Here is a 19,404-nt window from a genome sequence, read left to right on the forward strand (position 1 = left end):
ATCTACGATAATTATTACGATTATTGCTATGCGTTTGAAATGCGCAATACTGATAACTTAAGTCTCAGTGTAAATAGAGAAAGTCTCGCGTGCGGTTCTCTGAGACGGTATTAAAGCTCCGTTGGCAAATCACAATTCGCGCGTTCTAGAAACATAATATAGCAAAAAAATAAAAACAATCTGCTGCCGGTTTAGTTGGTTAGTTGTAACAGGGCAATTAATAAATAAATTTAAGCCCACGACAATCGTAATTTTATATTAATTCCAATAATTTTTATTAACAATTTTCGCTTTGAGAGCACGTATAATTGGCGTTAATTGAGTGTGTGTATATGTTTCTGTTTGTATTTATGTCTCTGTTGCAGACTGTGCACTCTTTCCTCTTGTTGATGTGTTCATTTAATTGATAAGAATAAACGTTGCGGTCGTTGTGTATGTATTTACATCTACTGCAAAGTGTTGAATGTTTGCTTTCTTTTTATATGTTTAGTCACACTTATTGTATGTACATACATCACACATCATGTGAATGAAATGAAGAATTGCTCCTCCTGATCTAATGTGCTTTTTTTGACCCGTATCTGTTCAGAATTTTGTTGTTCGACGAGCGCAGGCGATAAGCTTGATTATTATAATATAATTATAAATAATTATAAATAATTATATTATACAATTCAAAGAACATCAAAATTAGCGGCTGAGCCACATAATTTAATTTTAAAATTGCTTATCAACTGTCCACTAGGAAATTCCAACTTCCAAACGTCTTTAAAAAATTATATATATATTTTAAACTGAAAGAATTCAAAATTGATAATCATTTGACATTTACAATTTTGGAAGCTATTCTTATTGAATTAATGGTGAGCTTAAGTTCAATGAAGTGAAAAACGATACATTTTAAATGTTCATCATGAAAGTTTACATTTTATTAAATGGCATACAACAAACTGGATTTATAATGCAAACACAAAATATCATTATAAAAAAAAAGTTAACTGAAGGCACTGTTTAGTGGCAAACTACAACGTACTGGTTACCCTGCTGCCTCTTTCTGCATTTCACATTGCTAAACATATCCTTGAGAGCATCGGTCAAGTCTCGTTTTTTAACAACAAGAGCCTCATCCTGATGCACTTCTCCAACTCCATCCTTGATAATAGGCTGATCCAGCGCCTCCTTAAGCTCCAGATCCTCTTCAAATACAGGTTGTGCCTTGGTCAGGGACACCAACAGAGCCAGAGCAACCAGGAAGATTGGCAACTTCATTATACTTTTATAAAGATGAAATTTTCTTGCAGGGAGTAATGCTTGATAGACGGTACCAAACTCGAAAGCTTATAATGCCCATCTGCTGTTCAACAAGCCCTTAAATATCCATGTGCTAACTTTATCTTTGTGTACTTTGTGTGTGCTTGTGTGTGTTTCCAATAGGTGTAGAGTTCTTAGTAATGCTGGACATTTCACAGTTAGAAGGTGCGGCCAAAGCTATGTTGGGTCACCTGCAAGGGATTAACTTAGTACCATATTTACAAATCAATCATATTACAATATGCTTTGATATTTTATTTGTTTTGAAATTTTGAGCTCTACATAATTTCAAAACAAAATCCACTGATAATGATAAGGTGACACAATTTTTCCCAATGAAATACCTTCTGTAATATTATCTCAAGTTAAAATATTTTTTGATCGTTAACTGCGCAAGTTTAATATATAAATACAAAGATAGGATTGTAATACAAGCTCAATATTAAAGTAGTTATTTTAAGGCGCCCTCTAGCGGCGGCAAATGCAAACTATCCTTCGGCCAGTCCTAGTGCAACGACAGACAGCACGTTCTTGGCGGCTTTGCGATTCGTCAGTCTCCACAACATCGCCTGTCTCTTTCTCCCGGCGAATGAGTTCGTCGATAGCATCGATTAATTCTGGTGGCTCAGCAACAAGACGATGCACTTTCGCAACTTCATCTAGATCCACTGCAAGCTTTGCATCCTTCAGATCCTTTTCGAATACGGGTTGTGCCTTGCTTAAAGCCACCAGCAAAGCCAGAGCAACCAGAACAATGGAAAACTTCATTATAATTATTTGAAGATGAGATTTTCTTGCAGAGAATAAGACTTGATTGCTGGTACTAGACTCGAAAGCTTCTATCGCCCAACTGCTATTTAACATACTCTTAAATATCAAAAATCTAGCTTCGTCTGTCTTGACATTGCGTGAGATAATTCAGGGGACTTCCAAAAGGGGATTTTCTTGTATTGTTTTTTTTAGTATAGAAAAGTGTCCATTTCGAGCAGAGGGTGCGGGTAAAGTTATATTGGGTCACGTAGATGGGATTCACTTAATATTATAATAAAAAACAAATATTAAAGACTCATTTCTTATTGTGTATGGATTCTTTTATAGACTTTACCCATTAAATGAAGATTTTAATGATAATAATTTCTGTATTTTATTGAAAACGTTTTATTATTCCTGAATAATCCTTTCTTGATTAGATTTATATTAAAAATCAAAATGATTTTCGCAAAATGCCCTGATAATTCAATAGCTGTGAATAATTTTGAACGCTATGGATATTATAATAAAATAAATTCAAAATGCATGGTGGTTTGAGGTATTCTCTTTTAGCATGGTCTTTAGAAAAATTGTTATTTTTGAAAAAATGGCCTGATTTTTTAATCATATTAAGAGCTCCAAAGTAATATTATTCTTTCGCCTAAGAGAAACAATTCGTTTGTTTGGATTAGTTCGATTTCTTGGTAAGTGTTGAATTTTTTTGCGAGTGCGCAAAAAGCGATTCATCTTAAAAATTGGAATACAGATCCATATTCAGGTACAGATACACACTTGCAACTTCAACAAAAATAATTTCAACCGAAAAGTTTCTGTACAAAAACAAACAGAGAAGAATCGGACAATGATTAGTTAAGTACATGAGCGAGGCGTGTGTGTGCTTCGTATCTTTGTATCTATATCTGCATCTGTATCCGTATCTGTATCTATTCATTCGTATCTGTATCTGTATTTGTGTATGTGTTTTTGTTGTTGTTGTTTTGTTTTGAGCACACAAACACAAGCGCACAACAACGGGGCTACCAAATGCGTCTTCATCCATGGGTATTATTATTGACACTCCTCAAGTGGTTCCTTCTAGTAGGGCCTTTTCTCTCTCTCTTCCTCTTTGTCTCTACCTCGCTCCCTTGCTCTTTACCTTGCATGGGCTGTTTACCTTTGTTATCGACGATGTTGTATTGAATTTGGCGTCATACTGTCTGGTAGTCTCAGTCTCAGTCCCCATCCAGAAACTCCTAATATCTATAGCATGTTCGGCCATAAAAGAAGACCACAAAAATACACGTTGAACAAGCGACCGAAAACAATGGAAGACAAGGGCCAGTCTGGGTCTGGAGCTGAAAGACAGACGGACAAACAGACAGACAGACAGACAGACAGACAGATGGACAGAGGCAAGAGGGCTTGGGACGCTATCGTTAGTTGCCGTCACACTGTCTGGCAGGTTTCACACAGATACCGATACCGGTAACAACCATCGGCTTCGGCTTCGACTTCGGCACCGGTACCGGCATCAACATCGACATCAACCGGCCGGTCCGTTCAGGCAGCAGCTCTATAAATCACAGACGTGCGACTGCCTGGCAGGAGTTGGCTCAGTCCCAGTCTCAGGCCCAGTCCCAGTCCCATTTGCAGTTCAAGTTGTAGTCCCCGTCTTATACGAGCGAGTACATAGCTCACGTTTTCCTTTTCTCCTTTTACTTGCCTTATTATACCCTTTAGCCATGAAATGGTTAAAAGGGGTATCATTCATATATCTTTAAGGTGTGTTTCTCAAATCTCTAGAGATTTAAATGATAACTGTTTTTGATAACAACCAAACCGACCGAATAAATGATTTTATATTTGGACCATATATTTGTTGACTATAAAAATCGACTTTAAAATATTTACTTACCTAACGAAAGAATGAATTTATTTTATGCATTTTTGTTCAATCTAGACTTAAAATCTATTAAATTTTTACAATATTAATCTTTTAATGAAAGTTTCAGAAACATTGACAGTTGCTGTTGCGTTGCTTTTGGGTTGTTAGAGATTTCTTTGTCTAGCTTAATCCCTGAGTCCATAAGAGCTGCATTCTTAAAATCATAAGAAGCGTTTTGTATTCGCATCTTTGAAGATATTGCCATGATTTTGCTCACACATGTCTATTAAACTGTTGTCTTTCAGTCCTGAAAATTTCATGATGATCGAGTGATTAGTTTAAGTAGAACACCCAAATTATAAATGCTTCAATCTTGTGTTTAGCTATATCACCACTATTTCCAGGGTATGTTATAGCTGCACTCTCTCGACTAGAAGACTACTTGTTTTAATTTTTTTTTATTTCGGTTATGCCTTTGCCTTTGCTAGAGCCACAGCTGGTCGGTCGGGCCACAGATCGCGTCGCTGATCCCACCAACTGGCATTACCAGTGGCTTGTTTTGTTTTAGGTGTTCGTGTTCGTGTCTGTTGTTGTTGTTGTTGTTGTTGATGGTGTTGGTGAAGCAACCTCTTGAGATATACAAAGGAAGATAAATTTCACACTTATATACTTTTACACACACACACACACACACACATGGGCAATATCAAAAGTTTTTGTATGTGTTTGAGGATGGTCGCTGTCGAACCTTTATGCTGACCGCTGTCCAGGCCACTCAGACATTGCCCAGTGCCAGTGCCAAGTGCCAGGTTGCCTGCCGTCTCAGCCGTGAAAAGAAGGCAAAAGAAAAAAGATAAGATATGGCAGTAGACAGCCCCAGACATTGTGGCGACATCGGCATTGTCGATTCCCAATGCTGACCAACAGTGAGCTCTGCACGATCATCATCTCACTCTCGTACTCTCTCTCTCTCGCTCCTTTGTACCTCTCTCTGTCTGTCTGTCTGTTGGGCTGTTGCTGTTTCACTCGTTCGCTCTTATGCACTCACACACACACACACACACACACAGTCAATCGCTCTCTCGCAAGCCACTTTAGGCCACACTCTCGGCCATAATATCTGTTCCCGACTACTCCTATTGAACTGCTTGGGTCTCAGTCGTATTTGAAACTTGGCGACGCACGGTTTAGTTTTCAGCTTTTCAGTTTTCACTCAAGCGTTCTGTGTTTGTGTTTGTGTGTGTGTGTGTGTGTGCGAGTATATAATTTGTTGCGAATAAACAAATAAACAAACAAATAGCAACCACAATAAACATAAGTTCATATTAAGCAGATCTCCATTATTCTTACTTATAAACAATACCAGATACACTCACTGTTCTCTATACTCGCAACTGGCCAAAGTCACTAAAAATAGCCGTGGAAATCGATAAATAAATAAAGAAAGGTATAATTTCTAGCACACCTCAGAAGACACATCCCCCCCACCACATTCACACCCGCATCCAGACTTTCATCCATATCCCATCATCTCAAACGAATATTTAATTGCGACGTTGTGAAAAACTCAAGAGAATATTTTCAAATAATGTTACGCCAATAATTTGCAAAACTGAATAAATTAACAAATTGACAAAAAGAACAACAACAATTGAATTGAACAATTGATTGACAATCGTAAAATGTTTGGAAGATGCTTCTCATTTGCACTGCTCCTGGTGCTTCTCCAGCTGGCAGCCGGTGGCAGGAACACCGAACGAATATCCCGAGATAATCAACAGGTAAGTGCCGATAACTGAAGGTGAAAAGGGGCAGGGGGAAGACTTGCAGCCAAATCAAAATCAGCGTGTAAATCCCAAGAAAACACTTGAATATTCCAGGTATAGTATTAAAAGTTGAACACTACAAATTGTCGACAGAGAAAAGGTTGAGCCTTCAGCCTTAACTTCAACTCTCAGTGACTTCTTTGACTTCAACTCGCGTCAGTTCTTCGTCTCCCTGATCCCTTCCCTTCCCGCACCTGCCCAACCTGCACCTTCTAGTCGATGTGGTGCCGGTTGTTGCCGCCGCGCTGTCTGCTGCGATCTCGACTTGCCGGCAAACTTCGCAATTCCCCATTCCCAATCCTCCTTTTTATTTCATCTGCCGACGAACGTGTTTTGAAGAAGAAGCAAAAAAAGAAAAAAATTAAAAGAACTGAAAAGAACTGAGATGTAAAAAAAGTGGTCACAAGTCAAAAGCGTTTTGAGCTTTTTCTGGCTGTGGGAGCAGGTAGCCTCTGCAGACAGAGAGAGAGAGAGAGAGGGACAGAGAGTCGGAGTTTTGCCATTTCCAATGTCCAATGTCCAGTATCCATTGCCATTGCCATTGCCATTGCCACTAAGCTGTCTGATGATGACAAAGTGTGAAGCCGTATTTTAAGTGTTGTTCTTGTTCTTGTTGTTGTTGTTATTCTCGATTGGATTGGGGTCTACGCTTTTTGTCCGTGAAACAGCTTCAGTCTCCAGTCTCCAGTCTCCAATCCCCACGAGCGTGAGAACTGTCAGTCAATAATTTTGTCGTTATCGTCGTAACAATCCTTGAACTCTTTCCATATATACATATCTACATATACATATATCATTTGTGTGCACAGGGTGACTCGAGGCTGACAATACCTATATTTGTATAAGCATATACAATTGTATAGATGCATATATCATATTATGTCTGGCACGTTTTAGGATGACGCCCTATTTCAAACTGAAAATGCCATTTGCATTGCCAATTAGACATAACACGATTCATTGGCGCCTTCCCTTTAAGCTTTTCGAGTTTCGTATCGATGGAATATAATAAGCTTGTCCACACACACACACACACACACCTCAGTCAGATGCCCTACTCATGGTCAGGTATCATTCCTGGAACTTGGCATCCAGTTGCAATTGCAGACACATTTGCTTATGGCAGCATTAACTACAATTGTGGCTGAATATTTTGGCTCTCTTTCATGTTTATTCACATGTCGAAAGTGTCTGCCAACAAGTTGCGAGTCACCAGCTAACTGTTCCCGATCCAGCTATCCGATTACAAACAGAGCGCGTGCTCCAAAGTCAATATATACAATATATACAATACAACAATTGGACTTTACCTATGCTTCTATTGCAATCTGATAGGAGTGAGACATCAATTGTATTTATCTATATCACTCGTATGCCATTTCCTTTTGTGCGTCTGGTTTCCATTTTCAGTTGAATCACACTTTTTTAGAATAAATGACATCTTCTTTTTTCAATATTTAAATTGGAAACAAGGAATGGAATACATGAACTAATTCTTGAGTATATGAAAAGCTACATTTTACAGTTTAATTGTATTTTAATTTTCAGATTTAAAACTGCTTAACCATAAGGGCGCCTTAATTCATATAGTGAGGTTAGGAACATAGAATAAAACAACTCTAAAGTAACTCTTTTGTATTTATTAATTCTGAAATATAAGGCCTATTATTTTATCTACTAAAAAATGGCTCTCTTATATTTTACTTTCCATTCACTAAGAAAAAGGATTGAAAACTGTTTTAAAAGCGTTTGCTTTGAAATTGTAAGGTTAGGAATATGGAATGGAACATGAATACGGTTTGAATTGTTCATAAACCTGGTGATATAATTAAAAAGTCAAACATTCAACTGCAAATTTGTAATGTGCTCGTTATCTTGTAATCATTTCTGAGTCATTTGCAATGTCATAATTTTGCTTCGAACAACTTGTGGCTAATTAATGTCATAAAATTTGAAGTTTATCTAAAGAGTCACAAACTGGCGACAAAAGCCGCTGTAATGGCAAAACATAAGTGCTACGCAATGAGAAAAAAGAAGTAAAGCTCGAAAATGTTTTAATACATTTTGAACTAAACAAGAATCTGCGCAGTCAGCGGCAACAGACTGGCCATAATTTTTGGTCAATTTCGATCTGGCTTTTTGGCTGGGAACTGGCAGACATTCAAATGGTAACAGACCTGAGTACGCGATGCTATTCAAGTTATGGTCTGACCACTTTGATTTTCATATATGCCCCCTCTCTCTCTCTCACTCTGCCCCTGTCTCTCTCTAGGTGTCGTGAATGCAACTGATTCGTATTCAAGTCGTTGATCGCGACGACTGCGACTTGAATTTGGCGACCATAAATGTAATAAATCATTTAACGCGTGTTTGATATTATTTACGATTTTGGTGTGTAATCGCATACAGCGAATACTTCTCACATGCCCAATTGACACCTTCCTTCCTCACCCCTCTTCTTACTGCATCCACAGCTGTCGCCGTCGCCGTCGCTGTCGCTGTCGGAATGCGCCGCCAAGCAGGGGGAGTGTGATGAAAGTGAGGGTCCCGTCTGCGGCACCGATGATCAGACTTATCCCACGCGCTGTCACCTGGTCCGGGTTCAGTGCAGCGGCCACCAGGTCAGCTTCAAGCATCGCGGCAATTGCAAGGGTAAGTCACAACTCCTACTCCGAAGGATGGGGAAAATTTAACCAGGGAATCAAAAAATATCAAATTTTGTAGATGATAAAAATTTAAATGCAGAATTAATTTAGAGGCCAAATCATGAGCAAAATTACATTCCGCTTGAAAATTGATTAATTTTTGATGAAGTTATGAGAGATCAAAGTTTTTGAAAAAATGTCAAGGGGTAGGTATGGAAAAATGAATGTTGGATGGCTGAGGATCGAAAAAATATCAATTTTTTTAGATGATACAAATTTAAATGCAGAATCAATTTAGAAGCCAAATCATGATCAAACTGACATTCCGTTTGAAAATCGGATAATTTTTGATGAAGTTATGAGAGATCAAAGTTTTTTAAAAAATGTCAAGGGGTAGGTATGGAAAATTGGATGATAGATGGCTTAGAATCGAAAAAATATCAAATTTTTTAGATGATACAAATTTGAATGCAGAATCAATTAAGAGGCCAAATCATGATCAAAACGACATTCCGCTTGAAAATCGGTGAATTTTTGATCAAGTTATGAGAGATCAAAGTTTTTGAAAATATGCCAAGGGGTAGGTATGGAAAATTGGATGATAGATGGCTTAAAATCAAAAAAATATCAAATTTTTAGGTGATAAAAATTTAAATGCAGAATCAATTAAGAGGCCAAATCATGATCAAAACGACATTCCGCTTGAAAATCGGTTAATTTTTGATAAAGTTATGAGAGATCAAAATTTTTGAAAAAATGTCAAGGGGTAGGTATGGAAAATTGGATGATAGATGGCTTAGAATCGAAAAAATATCAAATTTTTTAGATGATAAAAATTTGAATGCAGAATCAATTTAGAGGCCGAATCATGATCAAACTGACATTCCGTTTGAAAATTGGATAATTTTTGATGAAGCTATGAGAGATCAAAGTTTTTTAAAAAATGTCAAGGGGTAGGTATGGAAAATTGGATGATAGATGGCTTAGAATCGAAAAAATATCAAATTTTTTAATTGATAAAAATTTGAATGCAGAATCAATTTAGAGGCCAAATCATGATCAAAACGACATTCCGCTTGAAAATCGGTGAATTTTTGATCAAGTTATGAGAGATCAAAGTTTTTGAAAATATGCCAAGGGGTAGGTATGGAAAATTGGATGATAGATGGCTTAAAATCAAAAAAATATCAAATTTTTTAGGTGATAAAAATTTAAATGCAGAATCAATTAAGAGGCCAAATCATGATCAAAACGACATTCCGCTTGAAAATCGGTTAATTTTTGATAAAGTTATGAGAGATCAAAATTTTTGAAAAAATGTCAAGGGGTAGGTATGGAAAATTGGATGATAGATGGCTTAGAATCGAAAAAATATCAAATTTTTTAGATGATAAAAATTTGAATGCAGAATCAATTTAGAGGCCAAATCATGATCAAAACGACAATCCGCTTGAAAATCGGTTAATTTTGAATGAAGTTATGAGAGATCAAAGTTTTTGAAAAAATGTCAAGGGGTAGGTATGGAAAATTGGATGATAGATGGCTTAGAATCGAAAAAATATCAAATTTTTTAGATGATAAAAATTTGAATGCAGAATCAATTAAGAGGCCAAATCATGATCAAAATGACATTCCGCTTGAAAATCGGTTAATTTTTGAAAAAGTTATGAGAGATCAAAGTTTTTGAAAAAATGTCAAGGGGTAGGTATGGAAAATTGGATGATAGATGGCTTGGAATCGAAAAAATATTAAATTTTCTAGATGATAAAAATTTAAATGCAGAATCAATTTAGAGGCCAAATCGTGATCAAAATGACATTCCGCTTAAAAATCGGTTAATTTTTTATGAAGTTATGAGAGTTCAAAGTTTTTGAAAAAATTTCAAGGGGTTAGTATGGAAAATTGGATGATAGATAGCTTAGAATCGAAAAAATATCAAATTTTCTAGATGATACAAATTTAAATGCAGAACTAATTTAGAGGCCAAATCATGATCAAAACGACTTTCCGCTTGAAAATCGGTGAATTTTTGATCAAGTTATGAGAGATCAAAGTTTTTGAAAATATGTCAAGGTAGGTATGGAAAATTGGATGATAGATGGCTTAGTATCGAAAAAATATCAAATTTTCTAGGTGATAAAAATTTAAATGCAGAATCAATTTAGAGGCCAAATCATGATCAAAATGACATTCCGCTTGAAAATCGGTTAATTTTTTATGAAGTTATGAGAGTTCAAAGTTTTTGAAAAAATTTCAAGGGGTTAGTATGGAAAATTGGATGATGGATGGCTTAGTATCGAAAAAATATCAAATTTTCTAGGTGATAAAAATTTAAATGCAGAATCAATTTAGAGGCCAAATCATGATCAAAATGACACTCCGCTTGAAAATCGGTTAATTTTTGATCAAGTTATGACAGTTTGAAGTTGGTCAGACTTAAAATTTGATTTTTAGTTTATTTTTGAAATATCGAACCTTTTTTAAGAAGGGGCTCCGATTCGGGGTTTGCTTGCAGTCTTAATTTCTAGAACTGTTTATCTTATAGGTTGCCTGGCTGCCCGTCAATATGCAATCAGGGAGAAAAAGCGCCAGCCGAATCTCTTCCTGCCACGATGCCGCAATGATGGTTACTATGCGGCCATGCAGTGTCTGCCTGGAACTGGCTGCTGGTGCAGCGATAGCAATGGACATCCCATCAGGAATACCTCAACCCGCGGCGGCAGAGCCAAGTGTGGACGCTACAAGCGCAACTCTCGCCGTCGGGGACCGCCGCATCTGCTGAGCCTCGAGGTGGATGCTGCCAACAGCAGCGATGGTGGCGGATCGGGACATCGTTCCTGTAGCAAGCCAGATCGCATGGCATTCAACAATCATCTAATCGAAGTGTTTCGCAGCGAACTCTTGCGCTCCGGGCAAATCGCTGGTGCTAGCGATTCCGATGTGCTGAATTGGAAATTTGCCCAGTTGGATGTGAATGGCAATCAATTGTTGGACAGACAAGAAGTGCGTGAGCTCAAGAAGCTATTGAAGCGCGTAAGTAGACGTCACTCAGTCCCCCAAAGCAGCGCCCATTTAACCGGCTCTATACTCTCATTTTATATGCACCACCACAACACACAACACAAAACCATCACACCACATGACACACACAGGCGGTAAAGCCCAGACGATGTGGACGTGCCTTTGGCAAGTACTGTGATGTCAACAGAGACGATAGCCTGTCGCGCCTAGAATGGAGCAGCTGCCTCGCCAAAGATGCCAGCCATCGTAAGTAGCCCATATACAAAGCACTTGCATGAGAATCGCATAGAGGGGCGAATGCATGAAATAATACATGAGTAAAGCATGGGATTTGCATGTGGGAAGGTCATTTACTTAAAGTTAACCTCTGTTGTTGCCTAATTAAGTAGGAATTTCAAAAACATTGACAAAATAAAACTAAGAATACAATAACAATGAAAAAATTCGGCAAATCTTTGATTACAAAATAAATTAGCTGTACAAAAATTAGGAAAAATCTACCAAATAAATACTTTTTAATAAAATATTATTTTAATTTCGGCATTTCTTTATTTTTACCAAGCTAGGAAAAATCTAGTTACTTAAATAATATTTTTAAAAAAATAATTTAATTTATTTTTGGCTTTTTTTAAGTTTTACCTTTCCAATTCTTGATTTGCTACTTTTTTGTTCTTAATTTCCATCCACAATATTGCTGTTCTTAGTATTATTTGCCGAAAATCCTTTTAGGAAATCCCTCAGTTTGTGTGTCTATCATGTCTATCATCATTCCTATGCAGGTAAAGCAGCAGTCAATATATTGAACAGCAGCTCTACATTCAGCTCAAGTCCACCTCGTAGAACGCACTATACAAATGTCCACATTCATCACACAAACTCCAACCACGATCATACCAATACCAATATCATTGGAACCATCAGCATCAGCAATCCCAGTGCTCATTCGAATGACTTTGGCAACGAGAGTGAGGAGCACGAGGATGAATATATTGGAGAGGATGAGGAAGATGGCATGCCTCATCGATTGTCACCCTCGTCATTTAATTGTACGTACATGTCGGGCGATTTACTAACCTATAATCTATTTGAATAATACCTAAGTAACATCCATTAGCACTTGGCAAGCTTTCAAAGCTTAAAACCGAATCCATTCTAATGGACCTCTCCTCCACAGTTCTGAATCCTAGGGCTGAGACACCAACCAATGAGAGCGAAGGGGAGACCAACTGTTGGACGGATCAGGAAGCGGCTCGCGAGGAACAGCGCGTAAGTGCAATTGGAGATCTCCTCAACATTAATGTCCCTCCTCCAATCTGTTGCCTCCTGCCTCCTCCGTCTTAGCAGTAACGATATGCGTATCCTTCTTACAGCATGGCGGCAATAGCTCTTTATATGTGCCTGAGTGCATGCCCGATGGACGCTATAAGCGTGTCCAGTGCTACAGTTCCTTCTGCTGGTGTGTGAACGAGGAGACGGGCAAGAATATTCCATCGTCCTTTGGCAAGAAGCGACCGCAATGCGATGAAGTAAGCGCAGTTCGACCCATGAAGGGTTGCACGGGACCCCGCAAGACGCAGTTCCTCAGGGAGCTGAAGGAGTTCCTCAACACGAAAGTGCTTCCCAGCAGCAATACTGGGTAATACAGAATCAATACTTTATTGAATCCCCCATTGCCTGCAACAGACATATTCAATTTATTCAGCAGGGACTCGACCGTGTGGAAGTCAGAAGATGATCGCATTGCCACATTGAGTTTTGTGTTTCTGGATAAGAATAAAAACAAATTTTGGGAGCGTAAGGAGTGGAAGGATTTCCGTAACCTGGTTACGAGCGCCAGGTAGTTAATTTTACTCAACTAATTCAGTACTCAATCACTATCATTGTATGATCTTTATCTGCAGCAATTTGAATAAATGTGGCAAGAAAATGCCTCGATATTGTGATGTGAATGGCGATAAGAAGATCTCGTTGACCGAGTGGGTCAACTGTCTCCAGCCCCAGCGAATGGAGATTTCAATCACAGTGAAGCCGCCAATGTCAAGTTAGTAGAATCTTAAACAACAAATAAATTTAACTTTTAACTAACTGCTCCCTTTTCTTATTTTAGACGAGATGAGTACGTCCCGACTCCAGGGATCCAATCCGCTGGAGACATATCTTAAAGATTAGTTTATAGTGATGGATGATGCTTGTTTTGTGCTGCTACTCATTAGATGTCGTGCCATGTTGCGTGGAGGAGTTTGAATATATCCAACCTCTCATATACACACACTCACTCACCCCACACATACACACTCACATTCCTAGCATATAGATTCTACGATTTACATATATATGTAATTAGTGTTGTAAATATTATTGAATATAAATGTTTAGGTTATTTGTAAAATCTGTCGAAATTGACTTTGAAATTGGCGGGCAATTTTAAAAAATCTCGCAGCACACTTCACTCCACGCAAAATGTACTTAACAGAATTCTGTAAATTGGCGTGCACTTTTATTAAATCTCGCAGCCAACTTCACTCGACGCAAAATGTAACTAACAGAATTCTGTAAACGCAAATTTGCGTCGCGGGAGCTTTGGCGCAGTTATCGATAACATTTAAAAGTGAATTTAAAATCGTCAAGACTTTTATTTGGTTAAAGTTAATACAACTAATTGCTATTAATTAGACCGGCTTTGGAGAGTATACACATATTTAACAATAAACTAAATGCACTAGGCTTGTTATAAAGCAATGTTCACAGAACACTTGATCACAAGTTACGTAGTTTTTGGTTTACAATTGCGCCTCAATAACAAACTGGACAAATTGCTGTAAGGCACCTCAAATGCCATTGAGTACACAATGGACAACAGGTAGACAATCATAGCAAAGCCACAAGTGACAACACCCTGAAATGATTAAATAGAATTATGCATAAAATAATCATAATCAATATAATAATAATTGTTTACACACCAGCATTAAAGGATCCACATGAGTACTTGAAGTTGTGAGGCTATAGACAAATGAAATTACCAAAGGATTAAGCAGATAAATGGCATAAGATAGCCGATTGATGTGCTGAAATATGGGAGCCTCCAAGAGGCGTGACCACCAGACACCACGACCTCTGGCGCTTCCCGCAATCATCCAACAAACGCATAGCGAAAATATCACTCTTCCAAGGACAAACAAAGAGATTGTTATCAGATAACCCAAATCACGCTTGACAGTCGAATAGATACAGACGATGAAGGCGAGCAGACAAAAATGCCAAAGACCACGTTCCTGCAGATCACTCAATTCGTATTGCAGACGACGCTCCACAAGACACCAGGCGGCCATAGAGCCAACTATATAGGGCAAGACCCGGACAAAGGAACTTATGTAGATCAGCGAGCCCGTGGCGTACATTGAGTCAAAGGAGAACTCATAATTGTGGTGGATGCCGATGCCATAAGACCAAATAATAGTGGCCAATAATCCACCAACAGTTGCCAACTGTGCGAATTTGGGACGTCTATGAAAGGATGGTATTTTATTAAGAATCTGTAAGAATTATGGTCAGTTAGAACTTACTTGGCATAGAGAAACAGCATCGCGTTGGCCAGCACAAAGAACTGCATATCACAGGCCAAGCTCCAGCTCCAGTTGAGGCACATTTCCCGATGGTCAAAGAGATTCTGTATGAAGAGCAGGTTGCGCCACCAATGCTGGGTGCAGAGTTCATCGAAGCGCTCGTTGATGTGGTAAACCGAAGTGTCTCCAATGTAAGCGAATACCAAATCCACGCTGCCCATTACAATTAGATAAAGTGGACCCAGTCTTAAGTAGCGATGGAATAGCAGCTTGCCATACAGCTTGGCATTGGCCAAAAGACCATTTTGACGCACTGCATCCATTTGCTTAGTATTGCGCATAAAGTTGTAGGTCTGAAGAAAGCCACTGAAAGAGGGTAAAGATGAGAAAAATGGATAAAGATAAAAGAGAGAGAGGCTAAACTTACCTGATGGTAAAGAAGACGTCCACCAGCAATGGAGCGGATGAAACATACTGAAAGAAGATCTGCTCCGCATAGGATATAAGCACTGTTTTGTTGTGCACCGTAAAGTACATATACCAGAAGACATGGAAAATTAATATGAAGATGGCACATCCCGATCGCAGTCCATTGATCAAAGGTATATCGCGTGAGTTGCTCTCCCGCATGGCAAACATCTTTCGCCAATTGCTACTCACATCGTAGCAGCTGACAAAGTTCTGGAGGGGATGCCACTTAAGCAGGGAGTACAGTACTCGCCACAGTTCCGATTCAACAGGCGCCAGTCCAGCGTCATCCTCTTGACCCTCTGGAGGCAACTGCTTGCCAACACTCAGCTGCTGGGCACACATCATAAAGGCACAGGTGGCCAACACGGAGGCGACAACTAGCTTGAAGCTCAGACGATCATAGAAAGCATCTCTTAGTTTGAGATCCTTCATGTAAAGCACTTCAGGCTGCAGCTCAAAGATGTCGTTGTCAGCAAAGCTGCCAGTCACATAATCACTGGTCAATCCCTCGATCTCCCTGGACTGGCAAGAGCTGGGCAAGCATAAGCCAATGTGTAGGACTTGCTCCGACATGAGCTTTATCTCAACCTGCCACGGTGAGCTGTGTCGCAGATAGACAACACGATAGTCCATGTCAAAGGGCGCCGGCTGAGTAATCAGGCCATAGTGCATCACACGCTCATAGTTCTTGGACAACGTTATGCCCACCGGACGCTGGACACTTTGACAAGCCTCCCGACTACCCAGCCAATAGTTTTGACCAAAGATAAAGCCCGACGATTTGCTGCCAGATGCATCAAGAGCTGCAAGAGTGAATATTACAGGTTTAAACACTTGCTAACAAAATAAAAATTCATTTAAATATGTTATCACATAGAAATCAAAACAATTTACAATTTTTTTATATATACAATTTAATTTGTAAAATACTCATTTGATATTTTTTAAAGCGAGAACATTAATAGTCGATTTTATAAACATAATAGATATTAATCATTTATTTATTTTTTAAATGCAACTATTAAAGTTAGAATTAAGTAAACTATGATTTCTAGAACGGAAATTTGTAAAATATTTTTTTTACTTTAAAATAACAATTTTTCTAGAGTAAAACTCTGTTTTTTTTTAATTTTTAAAATACTTATGTATTTTATAGAGTTTAATCATGCATACACAATATTTAAATCACAAGTTTTGCAACTATTAAAGTTAGAATTATGAAAAATATGTTTTTAGAGCGGAAATGTTTAAAAAAATTTTTTTACTTTAAAATTACAATTTTTGTAGAGCAAAACTCATTTTTTAATTTCCTCATATGTAGTTTATAGATATTAATAATTTAAACTCAATTTTTTAATTCAATCATAAGTTTTGCAACTATTAAAGTTATACTTAAGAAAACTATGAGCGGAAATTTTAAATATATTTCTTGAATTTAAAATTATAATCGATTGACAGAAATGAAGGGAACCATAAACTTTTTTTTATTAAAATGAGTAATTGCTGTAGATCATACAAACCTTTCATTGCCCAAGGTTGTTTGTTGAGGATTCCCCGTTGCAGGTGCTTCAACTGAGCATGACAAACCGCATTCACGTTGCTCGTGTTGGCCACTTCTGTCAGGCCATAGATGACGGAGCTGTGTGTCAGATGTGCTCCATGTCTGCCAGCTTCAGTGACATCCTTTAATGAGTCCTTGTCTGTCTGGAGAGGCACAGGCAAAGGCAGCGGCAGGGACCAGACACTTGTGCCATTAAGTATGTTATGTCTATATTGATGAAGTCGCAACGTCGAGTCGTTGAGCTCAGCTTGACAGTTGCAGAGCTGCCAGAGGAGGAGGAGGCTCAGCATAGGAGCTATTACTGTTCCATATCCGCGTCTGTTCATGGCGCCAAAGACCGCGTTCAAGCGGTTCAACTGAAAGCCAATGAATAAAAGCAACTGATAGTACTCGTAGCCATACCCGTACTCATACACATACTCATATGAATAAATTCGAGTGTACTCAAAAAGGTGCCATTACAAATGCTAACAAATGCTTTTACCGGACTTACAGGGCGTATGCAAATACAATTAGTGGCTATATGAGTACATAGTTACGGCTAGAGCATTTCCCACCGGAACTGAGTTCATGCGACAACTGTTAACGAAGTCCAGATGGATGTCAGCTCATTAAGAGTTGTTGCACGTGTCGCACCCGAAATCGTTCATCACAATGGCCATAGATTGAACGGGTTTCAGATTTCAGGCAAACAAATCAAGTTCAAATATCAATTACCCCCTTACCCACTTTGTTTTTTAGGACTTAAGTGCGTTCCAAGGTCAGCTATATACTTACATATATGTCGACATATATGTATATAAGTACGTATATATGTATGTTGCATTGGATTAGTTTATAGCCCATTGAAGAGGGGAAAAAAATTGAAAACAAACTACATACATAAAATCACAAGTCACTTGAAGGTTAATTGGGGTGTCTGTCAATTTCGTAGTGCCAATTTAAGTCTCAATACCCATGTCGACAATTGATTCGTAAAATCTCTAAAGATTTTTTAGCAATAAACAAAACTAATTAACTTAAGGGGCTTGTTTATCCATCCCCATTGTCATACGAGTACTTATTATTATTAGGCACAAGATCTCAAGCTAATTATAAATTTCTTTCAATGCAATATATATATATATATGTATGTGTACACAATTGGAATATTCTTATTATTGGCAAATATTTATCCCGATTCATCAATTATGAGTATTATTTACTCAATTGTTCAAAGATTCGATAAGTGCCACGGGACTACGAATGAGAAATAAGACAAATACCATTGGAGTTCATGAGTTTATTCGCGCATGTGTGACATGTGCAAAAATCAAAATTGAATTCATAAAAAATCCATATTAATATACATGGTATACTAACATGGTTTCGCTGTAAGTTTTATACCCAGGCCCGTTTCGATAGCTGCTTAGTTAATTGGTATTCGATGAAACTGAAACCATTTCAAGGGCAAACCGCCTTCGGGTTTTGCATCTCTTTTTTATGGTTATATTCCATGCAAATGAACCGGCACCTTCACATTCAGTGGCATCCGTTTCAATAATGCCCATTTTTGGCAACTTTATAAACAAACAAAGGTTTTGTAATATTTATTGGCATTTCATTTCGATTCACGATCGATGCTCCGTGCAGGTTTTGTGATGGGCGTTAATAATTCAAATCGTTATTAGGCACACTTTATTGCACACTTATGTAGATTATATTCCAATGAAGGTCGCCTTTAATGAAATACTATGCATTTTATTTGATATGATTAGATTCTATCACTTATAAAAATGTTGAATGCATGCAATTTAAATATTTATGTTTTTATATCATCAAACTAATTTGACTTACTTCAATTAAAACACCAACTATTTCGAATTAAATCCAAGGCGATATGTACGCAACTTTCGATTAGCTATATAGTTAAAGTTTTCACCTTTATGCTGTTGGTACTTAATTAGGTCTTTGCTTTATTTCTGGACCAATCGTTAGTGTTCGTATGAAAAACCAACTATATAAAACCGCACAAAAACCCACATTAAAGCTTAATCTAAATTCGCTTAATTTTTGCTTGGGTTGCGCACGTCTGAGTCTGAAGTTTACCGAGAAACTGTTGCGCCCTGCGTCTCGTCTTGATCATTTATAAACTCGCAGACCGAACAGCAGCACGTGAACAGGTAGCAGCATCAGCATCAGCCGCCGCTTTGTCGTCGCTACAAGAGATTGAGCGACAACAACAACCATAACACTTCATCAACAGCGCCATCAAAACAAAAGCCGATAGTGTAAGCAAAACGTTTTCAGGTTTCTTAGCGACTTTTTCGTAACCATTTGTTGTCTTTTCGCCTCTCCGACAATTACGCCGGCGTGCATTTCCGAGCTG

At 38.1% G+C, this 19,404-nt stretch overlaps 2 protein-coding genes across 8 annotated transcripts; one reads left to right on the forward strand and one right to left on the reverse strand.

Moving 5' to 3' along the window:
* The first annotated feature begins 76 nt into the window (after positions 1-76).
* Positions 77-13,827, forward strand: LOC117784614 (SPARC-related modular calcium-binding protein 1). 7 transcript variants are annotated; one of them, XM_034622405.1, is made up of 11 exons: positions 77-198; positions 5,407-5,727; positions 8,247-8,424; positions 10,963-11,450; positions 11,570-11,684; positions 12,218-12,484; positions 12,553-12,704; positions 12,809-13,074; positions 13,141-13,275; positions 13,340-13,479; positions 13,546-13,827. In XM_034622405.1, exons 2-11 carry the CDS (start codon positions 5,629-5,631, stop codon positions 13,605-13,607), a joined length of 1,902 nt encoding a protein of 633 aa, XP_034478296.1. In that variant the 5' UTR covers positions 77-198; positions 5,407-5,628; the 3' UTR covers positions 13,608-13,827. The 7 variants fall into 7 exon arrangements, with proteins under 7 accessions (XP_034478296.1, XP_034478297.1, XP_034478299.1 ...); XM_034622406.1 differs by having other exon boundaries at positions 5,519-5,727; XM_034622408.1 differs by lacking the exon at positions 77-198 and having other exon boundaries at positions 5,088-5,729; positions 8,255-8,424.
* Positions 13,828-14,047: 220 nt separating this feature from the next.
* On the reverse strand, positions 14,048-19,082 carry LOC117785450 (nose resistant to fluoxetine protein 6). Its single transcript, XM_034623456.1, has 6 exons — positions 18,873-19,082; positions 16,996-17,392; positions 15,432-16,278; positions 15,005-15,370; positions 14,402-14,945; positions 14,048-14,334 (listed from the first exon to the last, which is right to left on the reverse strand). The coding sequence occupies exons 2-6, from the start codon at positions 17,360-17,362 to the stop codon at positions 14,203-14,205; spliced, it is 2,256 nt and encodes a 751-aa protein (XP_034479347.1). The 5' UTR covers positions 17,363-17,392; positions 18,873-19,082; the 3' UTR covers positions 14,048-14,202.
* Between the last annotated feature and the right edge of the window lie 322 nt (positions 19,083-19,404).

This window comes from Drosophila innubila, assembly GCF_004354385.1.
Source record: "Drosophila innubila isolate TH190305 chromosome 2R unlocalized genomic scaffold, UK_Dinn_1.0 1_C_2R, whole genome shotgun sequence".
In the NCBI taxonomy this organism is placed as follows: Eukaryota; Metazoa; Arthropoda; class Insecta; order Diptera; family Drosophilidae; genus Drosophila; species Drosophila innubila.

Coding starts and splice junctions, on each gene's coding strand:
- LOC117785450 (XM_034623456.1), bottom strand. CDS start 17,362: ATGAACAGACGCGGATATGGAACAGTAATAGCTCCTATGCTGAGCCTC. Junction 16,279..16,995: donor ACAACCTTGGGCAATGAAAG/GTTTGTATGATC, acceptor TCACTCTTGCAG/CTCTTGATGCATCTGGCAGC. Junction 14,946..15,004: donor ATGCTGTTTCTCTATGCCAA/GTAAGTTCTAAC, acceptor ATCCTTTCATAG/ACGTCCCAAATTCGCACAGT.
- LOC117784614 (XM_034622405.1), top strand. CDS start 5,629: ATGTTTGGAAGATGCTTCTCATTTGCACTGCTCCTGGTGCTTCTCCAG. Junction 5,728..8,246: donor TATCCCGAGATAATCAACAG/GTAAGTGCCGAT, acceptor CTGCATCCACAG/CTGTCGCCGTCGCCGTCGCT. Junction 13,276..13,339: donor AACCTGGTTACGAGCGCCAG/GTAGTTAATTTT, acceptor CTTTATCTGCAG/CAATTTGAATAAATGTGGCA.